At 36.4% G+C, this 22,187-nt stretch overlaps 1 protein-coding gene across 1 annotated transcript; it reads left to right on the top strand.

Moving 5' to 3' along the window:
* The first annotated feature begins 5,607 nt into the window (after positions 1–5,607).
* APELA (apelin receptor early endogenous ligand) lies at positions 5,608–21,403 on the top strand. Its single transcript, XM_024568806.4, has 3 exons — positions 5,608–5,862; positions 7,248–7,337; positions 19,459–21,403. The coding sequence occupies exons 1-2, from the start codon at positions 5,787–5,789 to the stop codon at positions 7,334–7,336; spliced, it is 165 nt and encodes a 54-aa protein (XP_024424574.1). The 5' UTR covers positions 5,608–5,786; the 3' UTR covers position 7,337; positions 19,459–21,403.
* The last annotated feature ends 784 nt before the right edge of the window (positions 21,404–22,187 follow it).

The following is a 22,187-nucleotide window of genomic DNA, read 5'->3' as shown; positions in this document are numbered from 1 at the left end:
CAAGAAACTGACTGGCAGACCAGGATGAATGTACTACAGCCCACAAGGGAGGAATTAAGAGCTACAGTGATGAAAAGGCTATGATAACAGAGGAAACTTTACAGACCTCCAAAACAGAATTGAAATTACTTCCAGTCAGCAGGAATGAAGAAAATCTTATAGAGGAAGCCTAGTGAATTTAGTTAAAAATTAAATTAGATAAAATTTAATGAATAAGAATTAAATACAAGAGTAGGGCCTATGTCCTTTTTTTTTTTTTGGAAGATTTTATTTGGACTTCCAATCAAGATGGTGGCATAGGTAAACACAGTTTGCCTCCTCACACTAAATAAAAGGGAGATAAATATTCTATCAGATGCAGAATTCAAAACACTGTGTATAAGGGTGCTCAAGGAAATTAGTGAGGACCTCAGAAATTAGTGAAGACCTCAGAAGCATAAAAAAGATGCAGTCAGAAACAAAGGATATACTAATTGAAATAAAGAACAATTTATAGGGAAATAGCAATAGAGTGGGTGAAGCTGAGAATCAAATCAATGATTTGGAACATAAGGGGAAAAAAGCATTCAATTAGAAGAGCATGAAGACAAAGGAATCCCAAAAAATGAGGATAGTATAAGCAGCCTCTGGAACAACTTCAAGCAGTCCAGCATTTGCATCATAGGGGTGCCAGAAGGAGAAGAGAAGAGCAAGAAATTGGAAATCTATTTGAAAAAATAATGAAAGAAAACTTCCATTATTTGGTGAAGGAAATAGACATGCAAGTCCAGGAATCACAGAGAATCCCAAACAAGATGGATGTGAAAAGGTTCACTCCAGGACACATCATTATTAAAAATGTCAAAGGTTAAAGGTAAAGAGAGAATCTTAAAAGCAGCAAGAGAAAAGCAGTTAGTTTCCTACAAGGGAATTCCCTTAAGACTGTCAGCTGATTTCTCAAAAGATACTTTGCAGACTAGAAGGGATTGACAAGAAATATTCAAAGTCATGAAAAGCAGAGACCTACAGCCAAGATTGCTTTACCCACCAAAGATACCATTTAGGATTGAAGGGCAGATAAAGAGCTTCCCAGATGAGAAAACACTAAAGGAGTTCATCATCACTAAACCATTATTAGATGAAATGTTAAAGGGGCTTACTTAAGAAAAAGAAGATCAAAACTATGAACAATAAAATGGCAATAAATATGTATCTATCAACAAATGAATCTAAAAACAAACTATGCAAACAAGAAGAACAGAGACAGAATCATGGATATGGAAAGCATTTTGATGGTTGCCAGATGGGAGGAGTGAGGTGTAGGAGAATGGGTAAAGAGGTGAGGAGATTCAGATGTACAAATAGAAGTTACAGAATAGCCATGGAAATGTAAAGTACAGTATAGGAAATGGAGCAGCCAAAGCATCTATACACATGACCCACAGACATGAACAATGGTGTGGGGGTTGCCTGAGGGAGTGGGGTGTGCTGGATGGAGGGGGACAAAGGGGTAAAAATCATAATTTTTGTAATAGCATAATCAATAAGTATAACTGTAATAGCATAATCAATAAAATATAATTTAAAATAAAGATTTTATTTATTTATTTTCAGAGAGAAAATAAGGGAGGGAGAAAGAGAGGGAAACAGAAACATCTATCAGCTGCTCCTCGTGTGCCCCGAACTAGGGACCTAGCCCACCACCCAGGCATGTGCCCTGACCAGGACTAAACTGGCAACCTTTTGGTTCATAGGCTGGCACTCAATCCACTGAGCCACACCAGCCATAGCAATAGTAGAGCCCATTTCTGATTCTTAATTTTTTTCTTATTCTTAGAACAGAGCCTAGTACATAGTAATAATTTGAAGTACTCAACATTTATCTGTTGAACTGATCTTGAATGACAACTAGTAGGACTTCAATTACGTAAAACTGGGACAAAACAGAGCAGATGTTTACAAAGAAAAAAAAACATAGCCTGAGCAAAAACAAGAAAAGAGGAAAATGTGATCAGAGAGTAGCCTAATTTGGATGGATTAAAGCTCTCACCAAAAGGCCCAATTTGAAAGTTTAACGATTTTATGCGAGACACACCAGTGTCAGCAATGTGGTAAAAGCTGGAGTTCAATGTCGAGGAGATGTATCCTGAGAAGGTCATTAGGGCGCATAACAATCTTCAGACATCTGGCTGAATAGTGACTGAATGAAAATGCGCAAAAGGAGAACATTTTTAGGAAAGATTAAAATACAGGGAAGATTCAGGATGCCTGAAGTCCAAAACTAAAAGCGTCAGAAGGTTTGATTCTTTCTTGGGGACTCAGAGGGAGAATGCGTTCTGTGCCTCTCCCCTAACTTGTAGTGCTTGCTGGCAATCCTTGCCTTGCTGCGGCATAACTCCAATCTCTAGCTCTGCTGTCACATGGCATTCTCCCTGCGTGTCCCTGTATGTCTCTGTGTCTCTTCTTTTCTTATAACAACGCCAGTTAAATTACATTGAAAGGCCACCTTAAGCCAGTATGAACTCAATCTTAACTAATTACATCTGCAAAAACCCTATTTCCAAATACGGTCACATTCTGAGGTTCTAAGTTGGCATTTTGAGGTGACAGTATTCAACCCAGTGTAAGTGTTTTCCAAACTTATCCTTATTTTTTTAAGACTTATTTATTTATTTTTAGAGAGAGGGGAAGGGAGGGAGAAAGAGAGGGAGAAAAACATCAGTGTGAGAGAGAAACATGGATCAGTTGGCTGCCATACACCCTCCCCACAACATTGGGGGCCAAACCCAAAACCAGGCATGTGACCTGACCAGGAATCAAACTGGCGATGTTTTGTTTTATGGGATGATGCCCAACCCACTGAGCCACATTGGTCAGGGCTCTTACCCTTATTTTTATAATAGCTTCAATAGACTATTATTATAAGAACTAGAATTTTGACTTTAAATAGGAGGATAGGAAAATGGTTGGATGCTCAGGTCATAGAATTTAAATTCCATCTATTCCTCTTCCCAGTTGTGTTGCATCTTCAATTGATAGTTTTCTCATTTAATAAACAGGGAGTGATGTTTCTGAGTGTTTTGAGGAGGATTAAGTGATGTAATATATGTAATGCATTTAGCATGGTACCTGACCCAGAGGGACAGTTCTTTCCCCCACAGAGGACAACCTTTGCTGTAAGTGGGGTGGAAATGAGTGTTTCTGTTCACATAAACAAAGATGATTTATCATTTTCATACGGTTGCAGGCTCAAAGTCCTCTTTGCAGAGCCACTTGCATTGTTTTGATTTACCACTTTGTTACCAAGATTCCTCCATGCCTGGTTGTTCAATACTAACATGAGTGATTTACCACCCGTGTTGGCCAACATTCCATAGAAATGCTGGATCATTCGTCGCTGTCCTTCAATGTTTAGAATTTCAGTTTGTCTATCAACTTTACGACACTTCATTACTATATTCCCGAAAGCAACTGCTTAAACATAATCATCATCATCCTCATTAAGTTGTTTTTTTAAAAGAATAATTTAAAAATATATACATAATGTCTTAACTTTCATAAAGACATTATTTCACTAAACCTTTAGAACTCTTGGAAATGGAAAACCAAGTATTTTATCTCATTTTTTTAATGAGTAAGTTGATATTCAAAGTTGTTACATGAGAAATACAACACTTGGCTGTACCCTGGGCAGTGGAGATGTCACACACGTATCTTCCATAGTACTTGCTTATAAGCTCTTACATTCAACCGATTGTATGGAGCGATTGTACAATAGAGTACGAAAATGTAGTACCCTGAACACTATGCTTCCATTCGCCAAACAGGCAAATATTCTTTGGATTTTAAGAATTTCTGTATGCTATGGCCTGTTATAATGTGCATGCATGACTACTGTAAGTGGACCTACCACGTAAGATAGGTCCAAACCTCTAAGAAAATTTTATGAGTCTATTTGAGCCAAACTGACGACAGTTGCCCAGAAGCAGAATGTCAACAGATTGAGAAAATGCTCCAGAAAATGGCAACTTTACCACTTATTTTACACATTAGAATCAAAGGGGAAGATGTAAGTGGGTTACATGAAATTTATTGGTGATAGGTTAGGGAGGCAGGAGAAAGCAAAGCAGGGAAATCTCTGGGATTGGATAAAAAGTAAAACAAATAGACACACACTTATTTCATGTGAGCAGTTATAAGACAGCTAACCGTTCACAGGATAATAACAACAAAGGAATTTGTGGTCTCTGCTCTGGTGGTTGGTTGCGCTTTGAGGGGTACAGAAAAAAGGAAATTACTTTGATATTCCAAAATTATGTCATCGTAGATACAAAAAGACAAACACACACACACGACAGACAGGCTCAGTTAAGGCAAAACTGACCTTTGTTAGGGAAAAACACGGGCCTAAGACAGGACTGTGTTTAGTTACAAAGTTTTAATTTCAAGTCTCTGAGTTTCTAAGGCCACAATGCAGGCCTCCCTTAAGCTTGTCAGGTTTAGTATGTGGCCCCTTTTTCATTCACAGGAGGCACGCGGGGAAATTCACAAACTGACTTGTAAGATCAAAACAAGTCATGCATTAATTTCAAACCTCAGGAAGCCCAAGGCTGTGTACCAACTACCTGAATCTAGAGAAACCAAATGTAACAAAATTGCTGGTACTTCATAAACGGTTGCATACGCTTTAGATCTGGTATTTGGTTCTACATGCATTTCAAAAGTGTATCTACATGATTCTTTTGGTTTACTTTATATTAAGTACAGTAATTTCCGTTTATAACAGAGAAGGAAGCACTTAAAACAAAAAAAGAGATCTTAGTGCATATGTGCCAAAGACAAGGCTAGATGGTTTTTGTGCCTTCTGAATTCATGGGGAGACCTCTAATTTCTGTGACTGTGATATTCTGTTAGCCTGCTATTCCACCACATATAAAATTTTTATTTATTTATTTATTTTTTCACATATAAAATTTTTTAACGGAACACACATTTCATGAGTGTGTGGTTTCTCTAAGCTTCCTTTTTAAAAATCCTGAACATAACGCAGATAAAAATGATCTCCATTACTTTTTAAATTGCACTTTACAAAAATAAAAATAAAACATTTTTCAGATTTATTTCAGAACACTCTAAACCCCAGGAATGTTTATCGATATAGATTAAGCAATTTAGAGATTTAAGATAAACAGGCACAACATTGCAGTAGATTTGTTAATGGAAAGCATTTCAGCACAGGTTTTGCCACAAAGCATTTGGAAGTCTTAAGTCAGAGCTTCAGAATTCCTTCTGAAAAGGACAAAAGAGAGACTTCCTGTCATTTCCACTGGTTTCTGCATGTGGGACCAATATGGGCAATCCAAAGTTTAAACAGATGCAAATGGTGAGGGGAGGAGGCAAAGCCATGCCTAGTTTTACACGATTCTCCAAATCCAGACTGAATCAAGCCAGTCTCTCCTAAAAGCTTCCAGAGTAGACTTCCACTGAAGTTACTGCACACTTGAATGGTTTATTTCACCAATATTTGCTTATGGAAATGAAGGGGAGTGACAGAGGGGAAGAAGGAGGGGAGCGGAGGAGGGGTTCGGGGCTGAGGAGGGGTTTGGAGCTGAGGGAGGCTCTGACCGCAGCACAACACACCAGTAACCTTGTCTGATGTGATCATTAACCTTTCTGGAAAAGGCAGCTGGCAGTTCTCTGAGGTTTGTCATTAGAATGTGAGAAGAGCCACACAGATACCGTGCAGACTGCTCAAAGAAGTTTGATTTACTTTGGGAGCTACTGTTCCGTTACAGCGTAGCAGAAAAATGAGATTTCAACAATTCTTTTTTGTATTTTTAATTTTTATGATGAGTCTTCTTCTGATCAATGGACAGAGACCAGGTAAGACTGATACATTTGTAGCAAGTAACTTGCTTTTGTGCCTGTCTGTCTCCATGTGCCTCTGAGCATGGTGGTGTTTATGTTGAAAATCGCTTAGGTGTGCTTGCAGGTATTGAGGGTGTGTAGGATTTCAGAAGTATGCTATCTATCCTGTTAGGTCTATTATTTCATTAGTTTTTAAACAGCTGGATATTAAAGTGAGGGAAAATATTTTACTACTAACTATTTTCCTAATTTTAAAAAATATTGATTCTTTAGCTATTGTAGATATGTTGTCCCAACAAGTAAAAAGGAATGAAAATGTTTAGTCTATTCATTACAGAGGTAAACAAAGCGTATAGATTTTTAGGTAAAATGCAGAATCCAAAGCAGTTTATTAAAAGACCATGTAGCTGGCTAAAATGAGGCAATGTTAACTTCACTAACAACATATAAAATTCGTAATGTGTCAAACTGTAGATGAATTCTTAAAATTGGTCAATAGCATTATTTCCAGTTATATATAATTAGATGTGTCACTTAAAACCAAAAAAAAGTACAATTTTAGTATTGTGTTTATAAAGCCAAAAGTGCCAAAAATATGTATGGTTGAGATAAATAAATATTCACTCACTTGACATATTTTTTAAAGCTGATGTCAAGTTGTGTTGTCCTTATCCAATAGGACTTTAGTAAACGGTTGTTCTAAAGTGCTTTTACTTCAAAACAAAATATCTAAGATTTCTAAGTACTGGCAAGTAAAAAAAAAAATAGAAAATTTTCTGACTCAGGAAAATGCATACCCAAATTTAAATAGAAGGGTGCTTATATTTATATTCAAATGTGTGATATTGTTCACTTAATAATAGAATTCTCCATTTAGAACAGAAAGTGGCACAACAGTGGTTAAGAATTCAGTCTGCCTTTTAGTTAATCAGAAGTTTGATCACTGAGGTTATTTCAAATGGAGTCCCCTGGTGTGCCCTTTTACATAAAGAAGAAAAAAGTCCCAAACTAGCAACTTGGAAAGCATTCCTTTTCGCTGTTTACAGCAATTGCTACTCAAACCATTTCTCCTTTTGTGAAATATGGAACATCTTGCACAATGTTCTTGTAAAATATTTCTGATTAATTCACTACATAAAATAAAAGGTCCAGGAGCATTTAGGAAGAAGACATGTAGGAGGAGGGGATGTTACTATTAGAACCTTCTATTCACATGAACTGTTGGGAATAAACCTTGCGTTTCTACATCACATTAATTTTTTATGGCATAATCATGTCTAAACAAATAGCAAATAACCACATTATAGTTTGAATCCTAAATATTCCCTGGCATCCCCCAGATGGAACAACAGTTAATTTTCTGAAAAAATGCTCCTAATATTTCTCCTTTTTCCCCTCAGCTAATCTGGCAATGAGAAGAAAACTACACAGACTCAGCTGCCACCAGAGGAGGTGCATTCCTCTCCACTCACGAGTGCCCTTCCCCTGAGGTATTTCTGACGGAAAATCGCTTTCCTACGTTTAGGCAGTGGCCCCGATTGGATAGACATACCAGAGAATGTCTGTTCCTATTTTGTGACATGTGATAATGGCTTTATGGTAATGCCAGTTTAAGGCATGCATGCTAACAGATGAAACAGTGAAATGACTTGATGATCAAAAATAGTTGAATGGAGTAGATGAGAAAAATGTAGGAAAATCTTTATAATTGTTGAATCTGAATAATAGTTATAGGGGGATTAATACCATTTTGTGTGTTTGACAATAATAATTAAAAATCAGGCACCAGGAGAATATAATTATGAAAGTACCTTTAAACATGTGTTTTGAAAAACACTGAATAGCTCCCTATTGAAAGTGTTTGGATATACATGCCCACCAACACTCTATGAATGATGTGATAGCCTCACTATAGTTTATTTTTCCTGATAATATTTCTTTTGATATATAAAATCAACTTAATTTTAATAGCATAGCATCTTTACAGCCTTACTCACAGAACTGTTCTTGATGGTTGCATCTTTAAGAGCAAATTCTGAGTAGAATTTTGCTCCTCCCCAACTTTTTTGTTAAAGAAAAAAAAAAGATTGAAAGACCAATGATTTTACATCACCATGAAGCGGTAATACCGCCTGAATCAATGAACTTCAAACACTGCCCAAGCTGAAGTTACTTTGCACGAAAAAAATAATTAACTTGGCATTCCATTTAATTATTTTAAGTTTTTAAGTCACAAAATGTGTCTTCCTTTAAAAAATGCCATGGAGATATTCCTTGGCTGGTAAGTATACACAAACAATTGCTGAACTAAGCTTATTCAGCAGGCCTATACACTGTAGCGTTTATGTCTCTATTCATTCAGAAGAAAGAATGGTTGCTACACCTATTTAACATGTGCTTTTTAAACCCAGTGAAAGCCCTGCATAAGACAGTAAAAGAGGGAAGAGCAATTCGATAATAAGCATTTTTCACGAGGGCTAAGACAAAAAGTCAAGTTCTCTATGTCTATACTTGTAACAAATTACTCTTTGCTATCAACATATGAAAAATAAATTTGGTGGAAGAATCCAGAAAGATACAATAAGAAGTTCTTGAGAAGAAAATTAGTAGAGGCTCAAATATGCTTTAAGAGAATTTTGTGTGTTTTTAAAAAATCCTTTGCTGTGTATTGATAATGCATTTTAGTCTCACATATAAATAAATAATGGGAAAATCTATGCTGAGGAGGAGTGGAGAAGTTCAAGATTTTCCCAGCACTCCTCCACAAATAACAAAGAGGAGAGGAGGCATTTCACAATAGCAAGGGAATTCCTGCATATACAGAGCAAGATACCTTACATAACTGTAAATAAAAGCCCTTAGTTAGCCACAGGTTTTACTGGCTTTCTCTACAAGCCACCTGCCATAAAAACTAGTGTTGCATGTAAACAAGATAGAGTTAGGAAATTTGAATTTGCAAAGTTAAGGGAAAATTTTGACCTACAAACCAAATTTGTAAACCGAAGGGAAATTTAAGTGAAGGCTATACAGACCACTTAATAAAAACAACCCTGTACAAAATTAGGCTCACCCCGTTAAAGAACTGCTCAGCTTACAGCATTCATTTTGTCACTGTTTGGACTAGCTCTACATTCCAGCCACAGTTCTTTGAAGAATGTATAAAAACCTTATTTTGGAATCCAGAGATAGCATAAGAACCAATGCAAGATAACACAGTAGATAATTTTCTAAGATCTTGATGAACCAGTGCTAGAATAGCAAGTGCTACCTTCAAATTTGAGAGCATAATTCTCGCTGTCCTGAAATTTGCACATACTTTATATGTCTTCCCACCAAACGTCCTGTCGACTTGGTAACTGCATGCAGGTCCTATAGACCCAGGTAGTGGAACTCTGAGGCAGAACCTCCCTTTCATTTATTCCCCTCTGTTTTCCTCCACACTTTAGATAAAATCTCATGTGGTTGCTTGATTCAGTTAGGGTCAAGTAAAACTATAAAAGGCTGGGAAGGGTAAACAGTTAACTTTGGAATTTTTCCAGATTAACCCTTTAGAATGGTTTAGACTTTTAACTCACTTCTTAGAAATGTTTTTACCTTGAATGTCAACGTTTGCAGCTTCTAGAATAGTCCTCTTCAGTGATCCTCAGTAAGATTTCCTAACAGTTAAATAGAAATCGACTTAATCAAACAGAAAACTTACGCTGCATGCAATTCATGTTCTTGATTTCTTTTTTCTCACAAGAGTATTTTGGCATTACATTCAGCGCTAAGTGAATTGGAGAGGAGGGAAGCAGAAGGGGTGTCGGGGATATTTAGCTTACAGGTCAACGTGAGAGCTCCAGAGTGGAAAACGGGGTAGGGGGCTTTAGACTAATGCGTTCTCCCTTCCAATAGTGAAATCTTACTGCACCAATGCTTTTTCTTATAAATGTGTGCTCCAGATAACTATATATCCTATTAGTACATTCCCTATCTAGCATTTTCACTATAATTGTGATATATTTTCATGGTGTGAAAATTTTTTTAACAGTATGGAGGTAAGTAAAGTTAAAAGTAAATCTTCCTACCCTCTTGCCCATTTTCACTTACCAGAAGTAATGGCTGTGAAAAGAGTTGTGGTAAAGTTACCTTTTATAAATGAGACCAGCTAACATTCTCTTGCCACCCTTTAAAAAAAAATTCTATTGGTTAATAAAATGATACAGTTTTCAGATATACAATTCTATAAACGCCACTGCTGACATTCAAAATGTAAGTTCTATTTTCTGCCTTATTCTTACCCCTCAAAGTCATGGACTTCTTACCTCCTTGACCAAATCTCTGCCCTGCCTCCCAACTCTCTCCACAAGTGTCCTGTTGTCTAGGTCCTTCTCACTCCATTCTGCCTTTTTGGCTAAACTGAAAGCCAAGTTTGCCTTTGGCACAGAATCCCCACATTTTAGTGAAGCACTTCATCTCCAACTTTAGCAGGGCTCTCCAGAAAGTACTCTTCTCCTTACTCTTAGGTGCTTCTGGTACCCATTCATCTATATATTTCAAATATTCAATGACCTCTAGTTTCCTTAAACTTCTTTTTTTTAAAGATTTTATTTCTATATCTTTAGATAAATAAGGGAGGGAGGAAAAAAGGGAGAGAAACATCAATGTGAGAGAGAAATATCGATTGGTTGTGCCTCCTATGCGCCCCTACCAGGATGAAACTGCAACCCAGACATGTGCCCTGACCAGGAATGGAACCAGCGACCCTTTAGTTTGTGAGATGGCGCCCAGCCTACTAAGCCACACCAGTCAGGGCCTCTTAAACTTCTCCACCTCCTTTTCTAACTCACAGCAAGAGCTAATTCCTCTTCCCAAAGAAAATGGAGATAATCAAGCTGCAAAGTCAGACTCTGCCCACAACTTCCAAACATCTACACCTGCAGCACTTCTATTCTCGCTTCCTAATCTCACGCTAACAGATTCCTCTCTCGGGTAAGGTTAATCTTTCTACACTTCAGGGACTTCGATCCAGCAATTACTCCCTTTTTTCCCTAGAATGTTCCTCAGTCAAAACCATTCTGTTCTACTCTACATTAAAAAAAAAAAAAAAAAAAAACAACCCTGCACCATTGACCTTATTGTGCTCTCTAGAGAAAACCCATGTTCTATACACAGCCAATTTTCTTGCAAAGATGGCTCTTTCCTGTCCTCCCAGCTATTGTTAACACACTGCTCCCTGATACACACTGGGAAGGGTCCCTAGTGACTTCTCAAATCCAGTGAACACGTTTTGGCCCTCATCTCGGTTATCTTGCTGTAGGTCAAATCATAGAATGAATTTTCCTTGGTTTCAGTGACACCATCCTCCCTTTTGACTATTTATCTTTATCTTGGAAACAAATTACTGTTCTTTTCAGGACCTGTGATGGTGTCCAAATGCCTTCTTGGAACCACCTTAGCTTGCCCTACGGTGAATGTGCATATCTGCAGTATGTATGCAGATCTCTACCATGGCTTCTGCAGCTTATTCCTGTGACTCAGTTCTCAGCTCCAATGCCATAGATGTCATCAGGAAGGGTTTCTCTGATGATCCTTAGTACAAAAACACCAACACCAAAATACAGTCCTTTTTTTTTTTAAGGGAATACCTCACTCTACCCCCATTTCCCCTTTCCTGGTTTGTTTTTCTTCCATAACACCAAATGCCGTCTGACATAACATGTACTTCCTTTGGCATTTGTTTAGTGTCTGTCTCTCTTCATTAGAATGTAAGGTCCATGAGAACAGGGACTTTGCTTTGATCACAGCTGTATGCCCAGTGACTACAGTAAGTTCTCCAGAAATATTTGATGAATGAACAAGGGAATAAAGGAATGGGTTCCTAAAAGTAAACTCGTCAATTCCTCCCACTCAGATACTTCTCCTTTGTTTGCAAAATTTGGAGAATTGTAAATATACTATATACTAGATATTTACTATGTAAGATAATATATGCTATGAAATATACATGTTACTGTCTCAATGCAAATGTCTGAACACAGTGGCCTAATATTTAGTTCTAGTTGGTTTCCCAGAAATGTCATTTCTACCTTAAAATATTTTTTTAAATGTTCTCTTCATCTCAGTTGCTACTATCTTAGTTCCTGTTATCCCCTCTCCAACACGACTTTAACACCTTAACTGACCACTCTAGCTGTCAGTTCTGGTTCTGGAAAGTCCATTTTTTATTTTATCATCTGACCCTTCCAAACTAAATCCAATCATGTCACAACACCATTAAAACCCTTAATTGACCCTTTAGGACAGTGAGAATTCCCATAGTTTAAGAAACAGCCCCTTACAAATTGTACCTCTTAAGCATTATCTGTCACCTCTTCTACCCTTTCCTCCTGTGGGGGGAATAAGAATTAAGACTGTTTGGACTTCTGGATTCAAGCTCTGGCTACATAGCTTACTCACTGGTGATCATTGGTAAGTCACTTATCCTTTCTAAGCCTCCCTCTACTTCGTAAGATGGAGCTAGTAATGGTACTTAACCTTATGATAACCATTCCCAGCACATAATAAATGCAAAATACAATACATAGTAGCTAGAATTATTATTACCATCATTTTAAAGTCAGTCAATTCTTCACCTCTTGCTACACATTTGCTGCAATGACCTTTATTTTTTTACTTACTATCAAGTCATCCTCTAGGAAATGTTCCCCGATTTTGATACCCCTACCACTTGTATTAGATGCCCACTTTTTTTCAGCACCATTTGTATACTTCTGTCAAAGTACTTGACTCACTGCATTGTAATAATGTGTTAACTGACTGTACTCTTCCCCTCCACCCCCAGCATGCTATAAATTTCCTGAAGGCAGAAGGCTGAATGGGGTATTCTGACTTTGTTAAATTAACATTTGTTAAGTGGAGCACCCAGAGTGCAGAATGGTGAGCCTTAATTCAACAGCTGACTGCAGATAAATTGCAATAGAGAAGCTTATTATTATTCACGGCATGCCTGTAGGGGCCACATGGGGAGGTCAAGGCAGAATGGAGACAGAGAGAATAGTGACAGAGAAGGAGAGAGAGAGAGAGAAAGATATGGGGCATGTATTAAGAGTTTGTGGGTGGAGTGCTTTTGCATTACTGGCCTAGGGCTGTATTGGTAAATTCAAACCAAAATAGGTGGGTTTCGGTAGGCTCCACAGGGATTTTATCTAAGAGGAAGATAAAGTATACAGGCCCTGGAAGGCCCAGGAGACTACTGATCACAGGGCTGCTGGAGAAGTCATATCAGGAACTTACATTTGCTTGCGACTCTGTGACTGCTGTCCAGGACATGTGTTTGCATAAGGGGGCTAATATCAGTTTAAGGTCCTTGCAGGCCACTTGGCCAAACAAAATGAATGCTGAGGCAGCAGTACCATGGAGTGCCTTACCTAAACTCTCAACAATGGGTTGCATTTACCTTTGTATCTTCAGCCGAAAAGAGTGCCTGAAATACAGCAGGCATCCCACAAATGTTGCTAAAAGAAGCGATATGACACTTTTAAGTTAAGTCTTAAGTTAGCCTTTAAGACTTACCATCCTCAAGTCCCATCACACATTTTCAGCTTTATTTTCTAACAGTAACTGCCAAACTGAACTTCAGTTTCCTATATCCGTGTGGGAAGTGTTTCCTCTTCCAGGAACTGCTTCCTTCCCTCATCTCATCAAGTTCAAGCCAATTCCCTCCCCTAGGGTTCTCCTCAAATTCTGTTTTCCATATGAGGCCCACCCTGACCCAACTGACATAAAATAATCTTCCACTCTCTTAACAATCACAGAGTTTTAATCAGTAGGGGTTTTTTTAATTTAATTTTATTTTTACCAGCAGATTTTTAAAAGCTACTTATCATATCCTTCTTTATTTCATCAGATTTTATCCATATTGGCATGTGAGCTCCGTGAATACAAGATAGGGCCCCTAAAGTTTAGTGTATAAACCTTTACAATGTGTGAATGGCCTGAAAGCAGTTTTAAGTATAAAGGATTCCTTCATATGGACTATAATATCTGCAGGATGTCTTGCTTAAAATTAAATATTAAAAATTACTGTTTTCTCAATTAATCATAGCCCAGTGTCCAAAGACCATGCTCAGAGAAAATCCCTAATAGCTCTAACTTACTGATGAAATGAAACTTTCCTATAAGCGTCATGATGCCTTAATGATAATATATAGTATATATTGAATATATAAATATATAAAATAGTTATCACATATTATAAATGTATATGCCCCCACATGTACTGATGTATACAATGAACTAAATATGTATATGATGAACTAAAGCCTAATTTCAGAGTTTTCTTCACTTTAGAAACTGATTCTCACTACAAAGTCTGTAATAATTTTCTGCAAATATTTACTTAAATAGCTCTCTATCATGTTCAGAAGTCTAAACATTTTTTTAGCATAAATCTTTTGTCTTCAGTTTGTTCTCAGTTATATATTCAATTAGTGACCTAGAGATGAAGTTAATTTTATTATTATATAATAGTAACACATTTGAAAAATATTATTCTTAGATAATAGCGGGAAAATATTTATAGTCTTGTGTATGGCTTGAAAAATGCAAAATCATTGATAATTAACTACTTCAATATATTTCATTCTTGGATATATTTCTTAATAGTAGTACATAGTATTGAATGCCACAATTCTTTCAACACTATCAATATGAATATATATAGAATTGTAAACTTCTTGATCATAATAAAATTATAATTATCACCAGCAACATTTAAATTTGTGTCAGTGTATCTACAATTCCTCAGAATATTGCTAATTTATAATTAAAATCCTTGATAGTTGACCTATTACCACTTAGAATATTTAAAAATATTTATAAAGAAAATAATTAATAATACAAACCACATATCTGCTGCTTTGTAAAACTTTTATTGGAGCAGAAAAATAGGTTGAATACACAAGCTCTCCCAAGATATTCTTTTCTGCTAGGTCTCAGCATGCATGCCCATAGTCATGCCAAGCGCTTGGTCAGCCATTACCACTATTCCGTCATAGTCAGGCCTTGCAGAATATTGACCACCTTTCTCTATATCCACTGATTAGTCCCTCTTTAGTCTTCCTTCTCTCCAGCTAAGATTCTATAATTCATTCTTTCCCTATTTGCTGCCAATATTGTAAGTTTCCCTGCTGCTGTCTTCATCTCATTTTTCTAGAAGAATCCTGAAGTCTTCATCCAAGCATGTTACTGCTACTAGAGAATACATAAGAAGTCTAACTGAAATCACTGTTTTTTTAATGTATTGATTTTTGAGAGAGACAAAGAGGAAGGGGCGGGGGGAGAGAGAGAGAGAGAGACACTGATTTGTTGTTCCACTTATTGTATGCCTTCATTGATTGCTTCTTGTACATGCCCTGACCAGAGATCGAACCCACAACCTTGGCATATGGGGATGACGCTCAAACCCAGTGAGCTACCCAGCCAGGGCTGGAACCACTTTTAAATTCTTATCTACAATTTCAGTTCTTCACAGTGCCTGGCAAACCTACCACATTCCCATAGTCAACTTGCTGCCTTGTATTCCGCAGTAACTGTTTTAACTTGTTTGACTCATCTCAAATTTCAGGCCTACCCTTCATTTTCAGCAGATGACCTTGTCTCTTATATCAAAGAGAAAAAAAAAGTCATCAGGTGGTGTGTACCTCAACTTCAAAGTACCAAACTAGAATCTCATCTAACCCACCTCTTATCCTGCCTACTCCTATCCTTTTCTTGTTTCTTGGTGCCATGGAAGGCATGACCATTCCTCCAGGAACCCATTCCCTCCTTCAGGTGAAAGGAGGGCCAAGTATTAGGAAAGCTGGCCATTACTGACCAGATCCTGACCATTTGAAACCAATTGCTGCAGAGGTTACGGTTTGGCTTCCTGAGCCGGTTGTCAGAGTTCGTGGGTCCCAGTTCTATTTTAATCTATGGTCTGGCCATTGTCCATTTGTATATTCAGTCTCCCAGCTCCAAACTTATTTCATCTCTAGTTCACAGCACCCAGACTTAACTACTGTCGTCCATGCACTAACCTCCTCACATCCGCTTTTGCTTCTCTTTTACCCATTCTTCATATTGTAGCTTCATACAACTTAAGGCCCTTTGGTGGTTTCTCGTTACACTTAGGATTAAAATAAAATTCTTAATGTTATTATAAAATTGCACAGTCAATTACTTCTGTCCCTCCAGCCCTATCTGACTCGCTGTGGCTATGAGAGTTTATCAAAGGTGTCCTGTTCCTTTTCAGGACTTCCACACATTATTTTCTCTGCCCAGAATCTAGGATGCTCCCTTTCTTATCTTTATCTAGTTTATTCCTGCTCAGTCAAGACTTTGAGCGAATGTCACTTCATTCGGTGGGTGTGTGTGCACCACATATAGCTTCTCTCATTACACTAGCCCCAGTAGTTTGGGGAGGGAACTTTGGAGTTTATTAGGTTTTACATTACATTTATATTGAAATTGTGTTAGAACTTTCAACTTTATACTTCTCTTTTTTTCTCTAACAGTACCTTTTGTATATACAAAAATTATATATGTGTGTGGCCATATGATGTATACACATATATACTTATATGTGTATATATCATATAGAATGTGGAATGCATTTATTACCTTGCTTCTTTACAGGCCACTAAACTTAGAGGTATTTATTTGCACATATGCAGACAGTTGTTTTGAATGACTCTAGGGTTTCATTGCATAGACAGTCTTAATTTATTTGACTTGACTATTGATGGATACATGTGTTTTATTTATGTTATTTTGAAAAATGGTGCAATGAACACGTACGCATGCATATTTGAACACTTGTACACTTTCTTATAAAATATCAAGAATTAGAATCACTAAGGCATGCATATTTTTAAATTTTTTGAGATATAATTTACATATCCTGTAATTTACTCATTTAAGGTGTACAGTTCAATGGTTTTCGCTACATTCAAGTAGTTGTGCAACCATCGCCATAATCAATATTAGAACATGCTCTTCACCTCACAAAGAAATACCCATACCCAGTAGTAGACACTCTCCATTTCTCCCCATCTCTCTGACCCTACTAACTTTGTTTCTACCTACAGATTTATTTATTTTGGACATTTTGTATAGATTCTTATATTTTTGTCTGTGTATGATTGGCTTCTTTCACTTACCTTAATGTGTTGAAGGCCCATTCATGTAGTAGTATGAATCAGTACATAATTCTTTTTTAATGACAATAAAATATAGGAAAATCACTTTTTGTGTATTCAGTCCTCTATTGTTCCCACTATTTAGCTATTAAGAACAATTTTACTCTGAATAGTTATATGAAAGGTTTTGTTTGAACATGTTCTCAATCCTCTTGGACATATACCTAAGGCCAAGAGTGAAATTGCTAGATTATATGGTTTTTCTCTGTTTATTTTGAGGAACTGTCAAACTGTTTCCACAGTGGTTGCAGCATTTTATTATATTTTTATATTCCTACCAGCAGTATGTAAGGGTTCCAATTTCTCCACATCCTCACCACCACTTTTTCTTATAGCCATCCTAGTGGGTGTGAATTGGTATCTCATTGTGATTTTGATTTGCATTTCCCTAATGACTAATGATGTTGAGCATCTTTTTTATGTAGTTAGTGTCCATTTGTCTATCTTTGAAGAAATCTCTATTCAAATCCTTTGCTCATTTTTCATTTGGCTTATTTGTCTTTTTATTGTTGAGTTGTGAGAGTTCTTTATATATTTTTAATACACGGCCCTTATTGCATACATACAGGTTTGCAAATATTTTCTTCCATTCTGTGGGTTGTCTTTTCACTTTCTTGGTGTTGTCCTTTGAGCACCAAAGCTTTTAGTTTTGTTAAAGTCAAATATGTCCATTTTTTCTTTAGTTTATTATAGTTTAGGTGGCCTATTAAAAGCCATTGACTGCCCTGGTTGGTGTGGTTTAGTGGATTGAGCACTGGCCTGCGAACCACAAGGTCACTGGTTGATTCCCAGTCAGGGCACATGCCTGGGTTGTGGGCCAGGTCCCCAGTTGGGGGCCTATGAGAGGCAACAGATCTATGTATCTCTCACACATCTGTTTCTCTCCCTCTTTCTCCCTCCCTTCCCTTCCCTCTAAAAGTAAATAAATAAAATCTTTAACACAAAAAACCATTGAGTAATCTAAGGTCACAAATATTTACACCTATGTTTTCCTCTAAGAGTTTTATCACTTATATTTAGGATCCATTTTGAGTTAAATTTTGTACATGGTGTGAGAAAGAGGTCCAACTTCTTTTGCATGTACTCAGTTTAGGTATCTAGCATCATTTGTTGAAAACACAATTCTTTCCCTTATTGAATTATGCTGGCACTAGTGTTGAAAATCGACATAAATGTGAGGGGTTGTTTCTGGACTCTTGGTTCTATTTTATTGATCCATATGTCAAACCTTGTGCTAATACTCTAATGTCTTGATGATTGCAGTATTATAGCAAGTTTTCAACTAAGACTGTGCATCCTCCAACTTTGTAGTACTTTGAGATTATTTTGATTATTCTGGGTCCCTTGAATTTCCACATAAATTTTAAGATCATCTCGTCAGTGCCTGCAAAGAGCCAGCTATGATTTGGATAGGGATTGTGTTGAATCTGTAGATCAATATGGGAAATATCACCATGTAGACAATTAAGTTTTCCAATCTGTGAACAGGGGCTGTATTTCCATATATTCATATCTACTTTAATTTCTTTCAAGAATGTTTTGTAATTTTTAGAATAAAAGTTTTATACTTCTTTTGTTTAATTTATTCCTAAGTATTTTATTCTTTTGCTGGTATTATAAATGAAAATATTTTAAATTGATTTTTGAGAGAGAGAGAGAGGAAGGGAAAGAGAGAAACATTAATTTGTTGTTCCACTTATTTATGCATCCATTGATCGCTTCTTGTGTGTGCTCTGACTGGGGATCAAACCCACAACCTTGGTTTATTGGGATGATACTCTAACCAACTGAGCTACCTGGCCAGGGCCTATAAATAAAATTTTCTTTAATTTTGAACTGTTAACTACTAATGTATAGATATGTCATTAATTTTTGGTTATTGATCTCATATCCTGTAAGCTTAATGAAATCATTGATTGGTTAGTAGGTTCCATTGGATTTGCTATGTAAAAGCATAGGTTATATGCAAATAGTTTTACTTCTTTCTTCCTTTCTAACCTAGATATATTTTATTTCTTTTCCTTGCCTGATTGCCTTAACTAGAACCTACAGGAGAATGTTCAGTAGAAGTGGTGAGAACAGACATTCCTTATCTTAGATGGAAAACGTTCTGTTTTCACCATTGTGGTGCAAGCTGTGGGTCTTTGTAGAGATATCTTTATCAAGTTGAGGGAGTTCCCTTCTATTCATAGTGTGTGAACATCTTTATCATAAAAGAAGAGTGCTGGGTTTTGTTAACTGTTTTTCTGTATCTATTGAGATTATCATGTGTTTTTGTCCTTTATTCAATTGAAATTATGAAATTTTCATTACTCGTCTATTTTAAAAATTAAGCATGGGCAAATTGGTCTGATGGATGATATGTTCTTTCTCCTTTGCCTTTCAAATATAGATGTCTCTTGCTAACTTCACCCCATCTGCCAGACGAAGAAGAGGAACCAAGGAAAGTTACCTTCCCACCCACTAAATAGTGTGCTCACTTAGAAGTTCCTGTTTGAAAAGGAATCATTTGAAAGCACCTGGGATGTCTTCGTAGTGTCACAGGATTCTCTCCTTTTCTTTCAAAAGGGAAAATAACATACATTCAAAAGTAATGACAGTTTGAGGCACAGTTATTTGCCTGCATAAAAAAAATCTCCCATCTTTTCTGCACATTATAATCCTTATGTGGGTTGAAAAGAAAAATACTTTGTAATGTCTTAGGACTCTATAATAGTAAAAAGTACAAAAATTAAACATTTTTCTTTCATATTCCTATAATTCTTAAAAATATTAAAAGAACTTTATGTTTGAGTGGTTATTTTTAAAAAAGCTATATCTGGAATCAATTTCAATGACTATTTGGCTTTGCAGAATTGAGAGAAAATAATTGGTTCATCAATTATTTATATAGAAAGACTAAGAAAGGTTATTAATTGCTACCAACTTTATATTGTAGGCTTTAATGTTTATGAAAATACTTTTATTTTGAATAATATTCATTTAAAGTTGTAAAAAAAAGTTTGAAATACTAATTGTAGCTCATTTTATTTTAAAACTGAAATGTTCATTTCTGAATCTTTTTCTCATCATGTAATTACAAGAAGCCAATGTTTGAGTTCCTTTGAAGTTCTGTTTCATGTCCTTGATTCATGTGTACAGTTTCTCAGAAAGGCCCACTGAAAGTTGACGTTTAAAATACAGTTACACCATTGCTGTCCCTCTTGGGAGAATGCCCGCGCCTTCTTCCCCTCTTTCCTGAGCACTCTCTCAGGAGCACCTTTCCCTTCCCCTCTTCTCCTTTCCGCCCCTCCACTCCATTCATTACCCTTGCCTTTTTCTCTCTGAAGCTCCAAGGATCGTTCTTTTGCCTCTGTAACTTGTTTCCTGAGCCCACACAGCCCCGCTGGCTCACTTCTACTACCTCTGTGACTTTCTAAATAAACTTTCTCTATATTTTGGGGGAATGTGTGTGTGTGTGTGTGTGTGTGTGTGTGTGTTATGTCAATGAAATCTTAAGCTGGTCAAGATCTGTATCTAATATATGAGAGTTCATCATTCTGCTGGGCTCTGTTTAGGTGCTGTAGAACCTGCAATGGTGAGGCTTCTTTCAAAAATCAGGAGGAATTTAAGGGTACGAAGGATTATCCAAAAAGGAAACTATGCTGTCTAAATCTAAACTGTATTGATAATTAGGTGCTCCCAAGTTGTTAAATATGCTCTTAATTTGTATTTATTGAAAAACTGTTTAGCTCAGTGTCATAAAACTTATATAATTTTACTCTAAGTTAATTCCAGATATAAATTTACAAATTCATACCTTGACTAAAATTTTACATTCTGAAAGAGTAGGAGAAGCCATAAACCATTAACCCTTATTTTACAAAAATAAAAGTTTGGGATTGATATATAAAAAATTTGATAGAGATATTCTGACATCACGGAGTATGTCTCCCATTCATAGCTCATTAGTGGTGCCTTGTAGAATAGAAGGTGTTTTATATAAAGCTCTGCAATTAAATTTACATACAAACAAAAGATGTTTTATAAAATGTTACCTCATTATTTCAATCGGATATTTGGGAGAATTCTAAATGATTTTCTGGATAAATTATAATTCTTTTACACAAATGTATTTCAGTAGAAACATAAGCTATTATTATCACTTATATTTATGTTTAAAACATGTACTTGTTGATATGTTTATATATTTTATACAAAAGAAAAGAGAAGCAATATATAGTTGAAATACATCTCAATGAATACAAGTCTACTTTTTCAAGTACAGATTCTCACATTCACAGAATGTTAAAATCCAGCCATACCATTATAAAGTAATTAAATGGTTATAGATTTCTGCTCACACCACTTCAATAATCATTCAATAAAACACTCAGGGATTTGACTATCTAGCTGTCCTTAGTTTGTATAAGAAATGCTCAGAGTATTGAGTGCAATATAATAGAAATTTCCCTGACACTTGTCTCTATCCCATGGTTTGCTCCTTTTAATCGAAGCATTTCAGTCTGAATCTCCTCACTATATATACTTATATACCCTGCTACAGCAGATCTTTTACTTAATTCTAGATTATCAGAGCAAGGAAAAAGTTCCTCAAACACTCAACACTATAAACACTCAACAACCAGTGGCATGTATGCTGAAAGTGGTATATAGAACAAGACATATATGATAATGGAACCATATTCACTGGTGAGGTGGAGCAGCAGACCAGAGGAATGTCAAATATTTGTACTTAAAACTTAACCATGTCTATGATTTAGTGTCTGTTTTTCTTATTTTTCTAGTAAAGGTTCTTTGTAATTTCTAATATTTTCAGAATACAAAAGAGATTTTACATAGTGTAACCAAGATGGTTAGGGGGATCAGAAATAATGATGTCATCCCATCCCAACTTGGGGATGTGGAGTGGGTCGGTGAAGTAGAACAGATGGAGTGGTAGATCAAGGAACAATTGTAAATGTTGATCCCTTCTTTCTTGGCTCATTGCCTTCCAAACTCTGAAATCAGTCTTACATCATTTTTACTCTCCTTTGCAGGGCCAGAATGAATAGTTACAAAATTTAAGGGTATGCCAAAAGCCTTAGTAATCAAGATTAGTAATATTTTTACACCACTTTT

The sequence above is a fragment of the Desmodus rotundus genome, chromosome 9 (genome assembly GCF_022682495.2).
Source record: "Desmodus rotundus isolate HL8 chromosome 9, HLdesRot8A.1, whole genome shotgun sequence".
NCBI lineage: Eukaryota > Metazoa > Chordata > Mammalia > Chiroptera > Phyllostomidae > Desmodus > Desmodus rotundus.
Note: the sequence above shows the minus strand (reverse complement) of the source record. Positions and strands in the feature narration are given on the sequence as shown.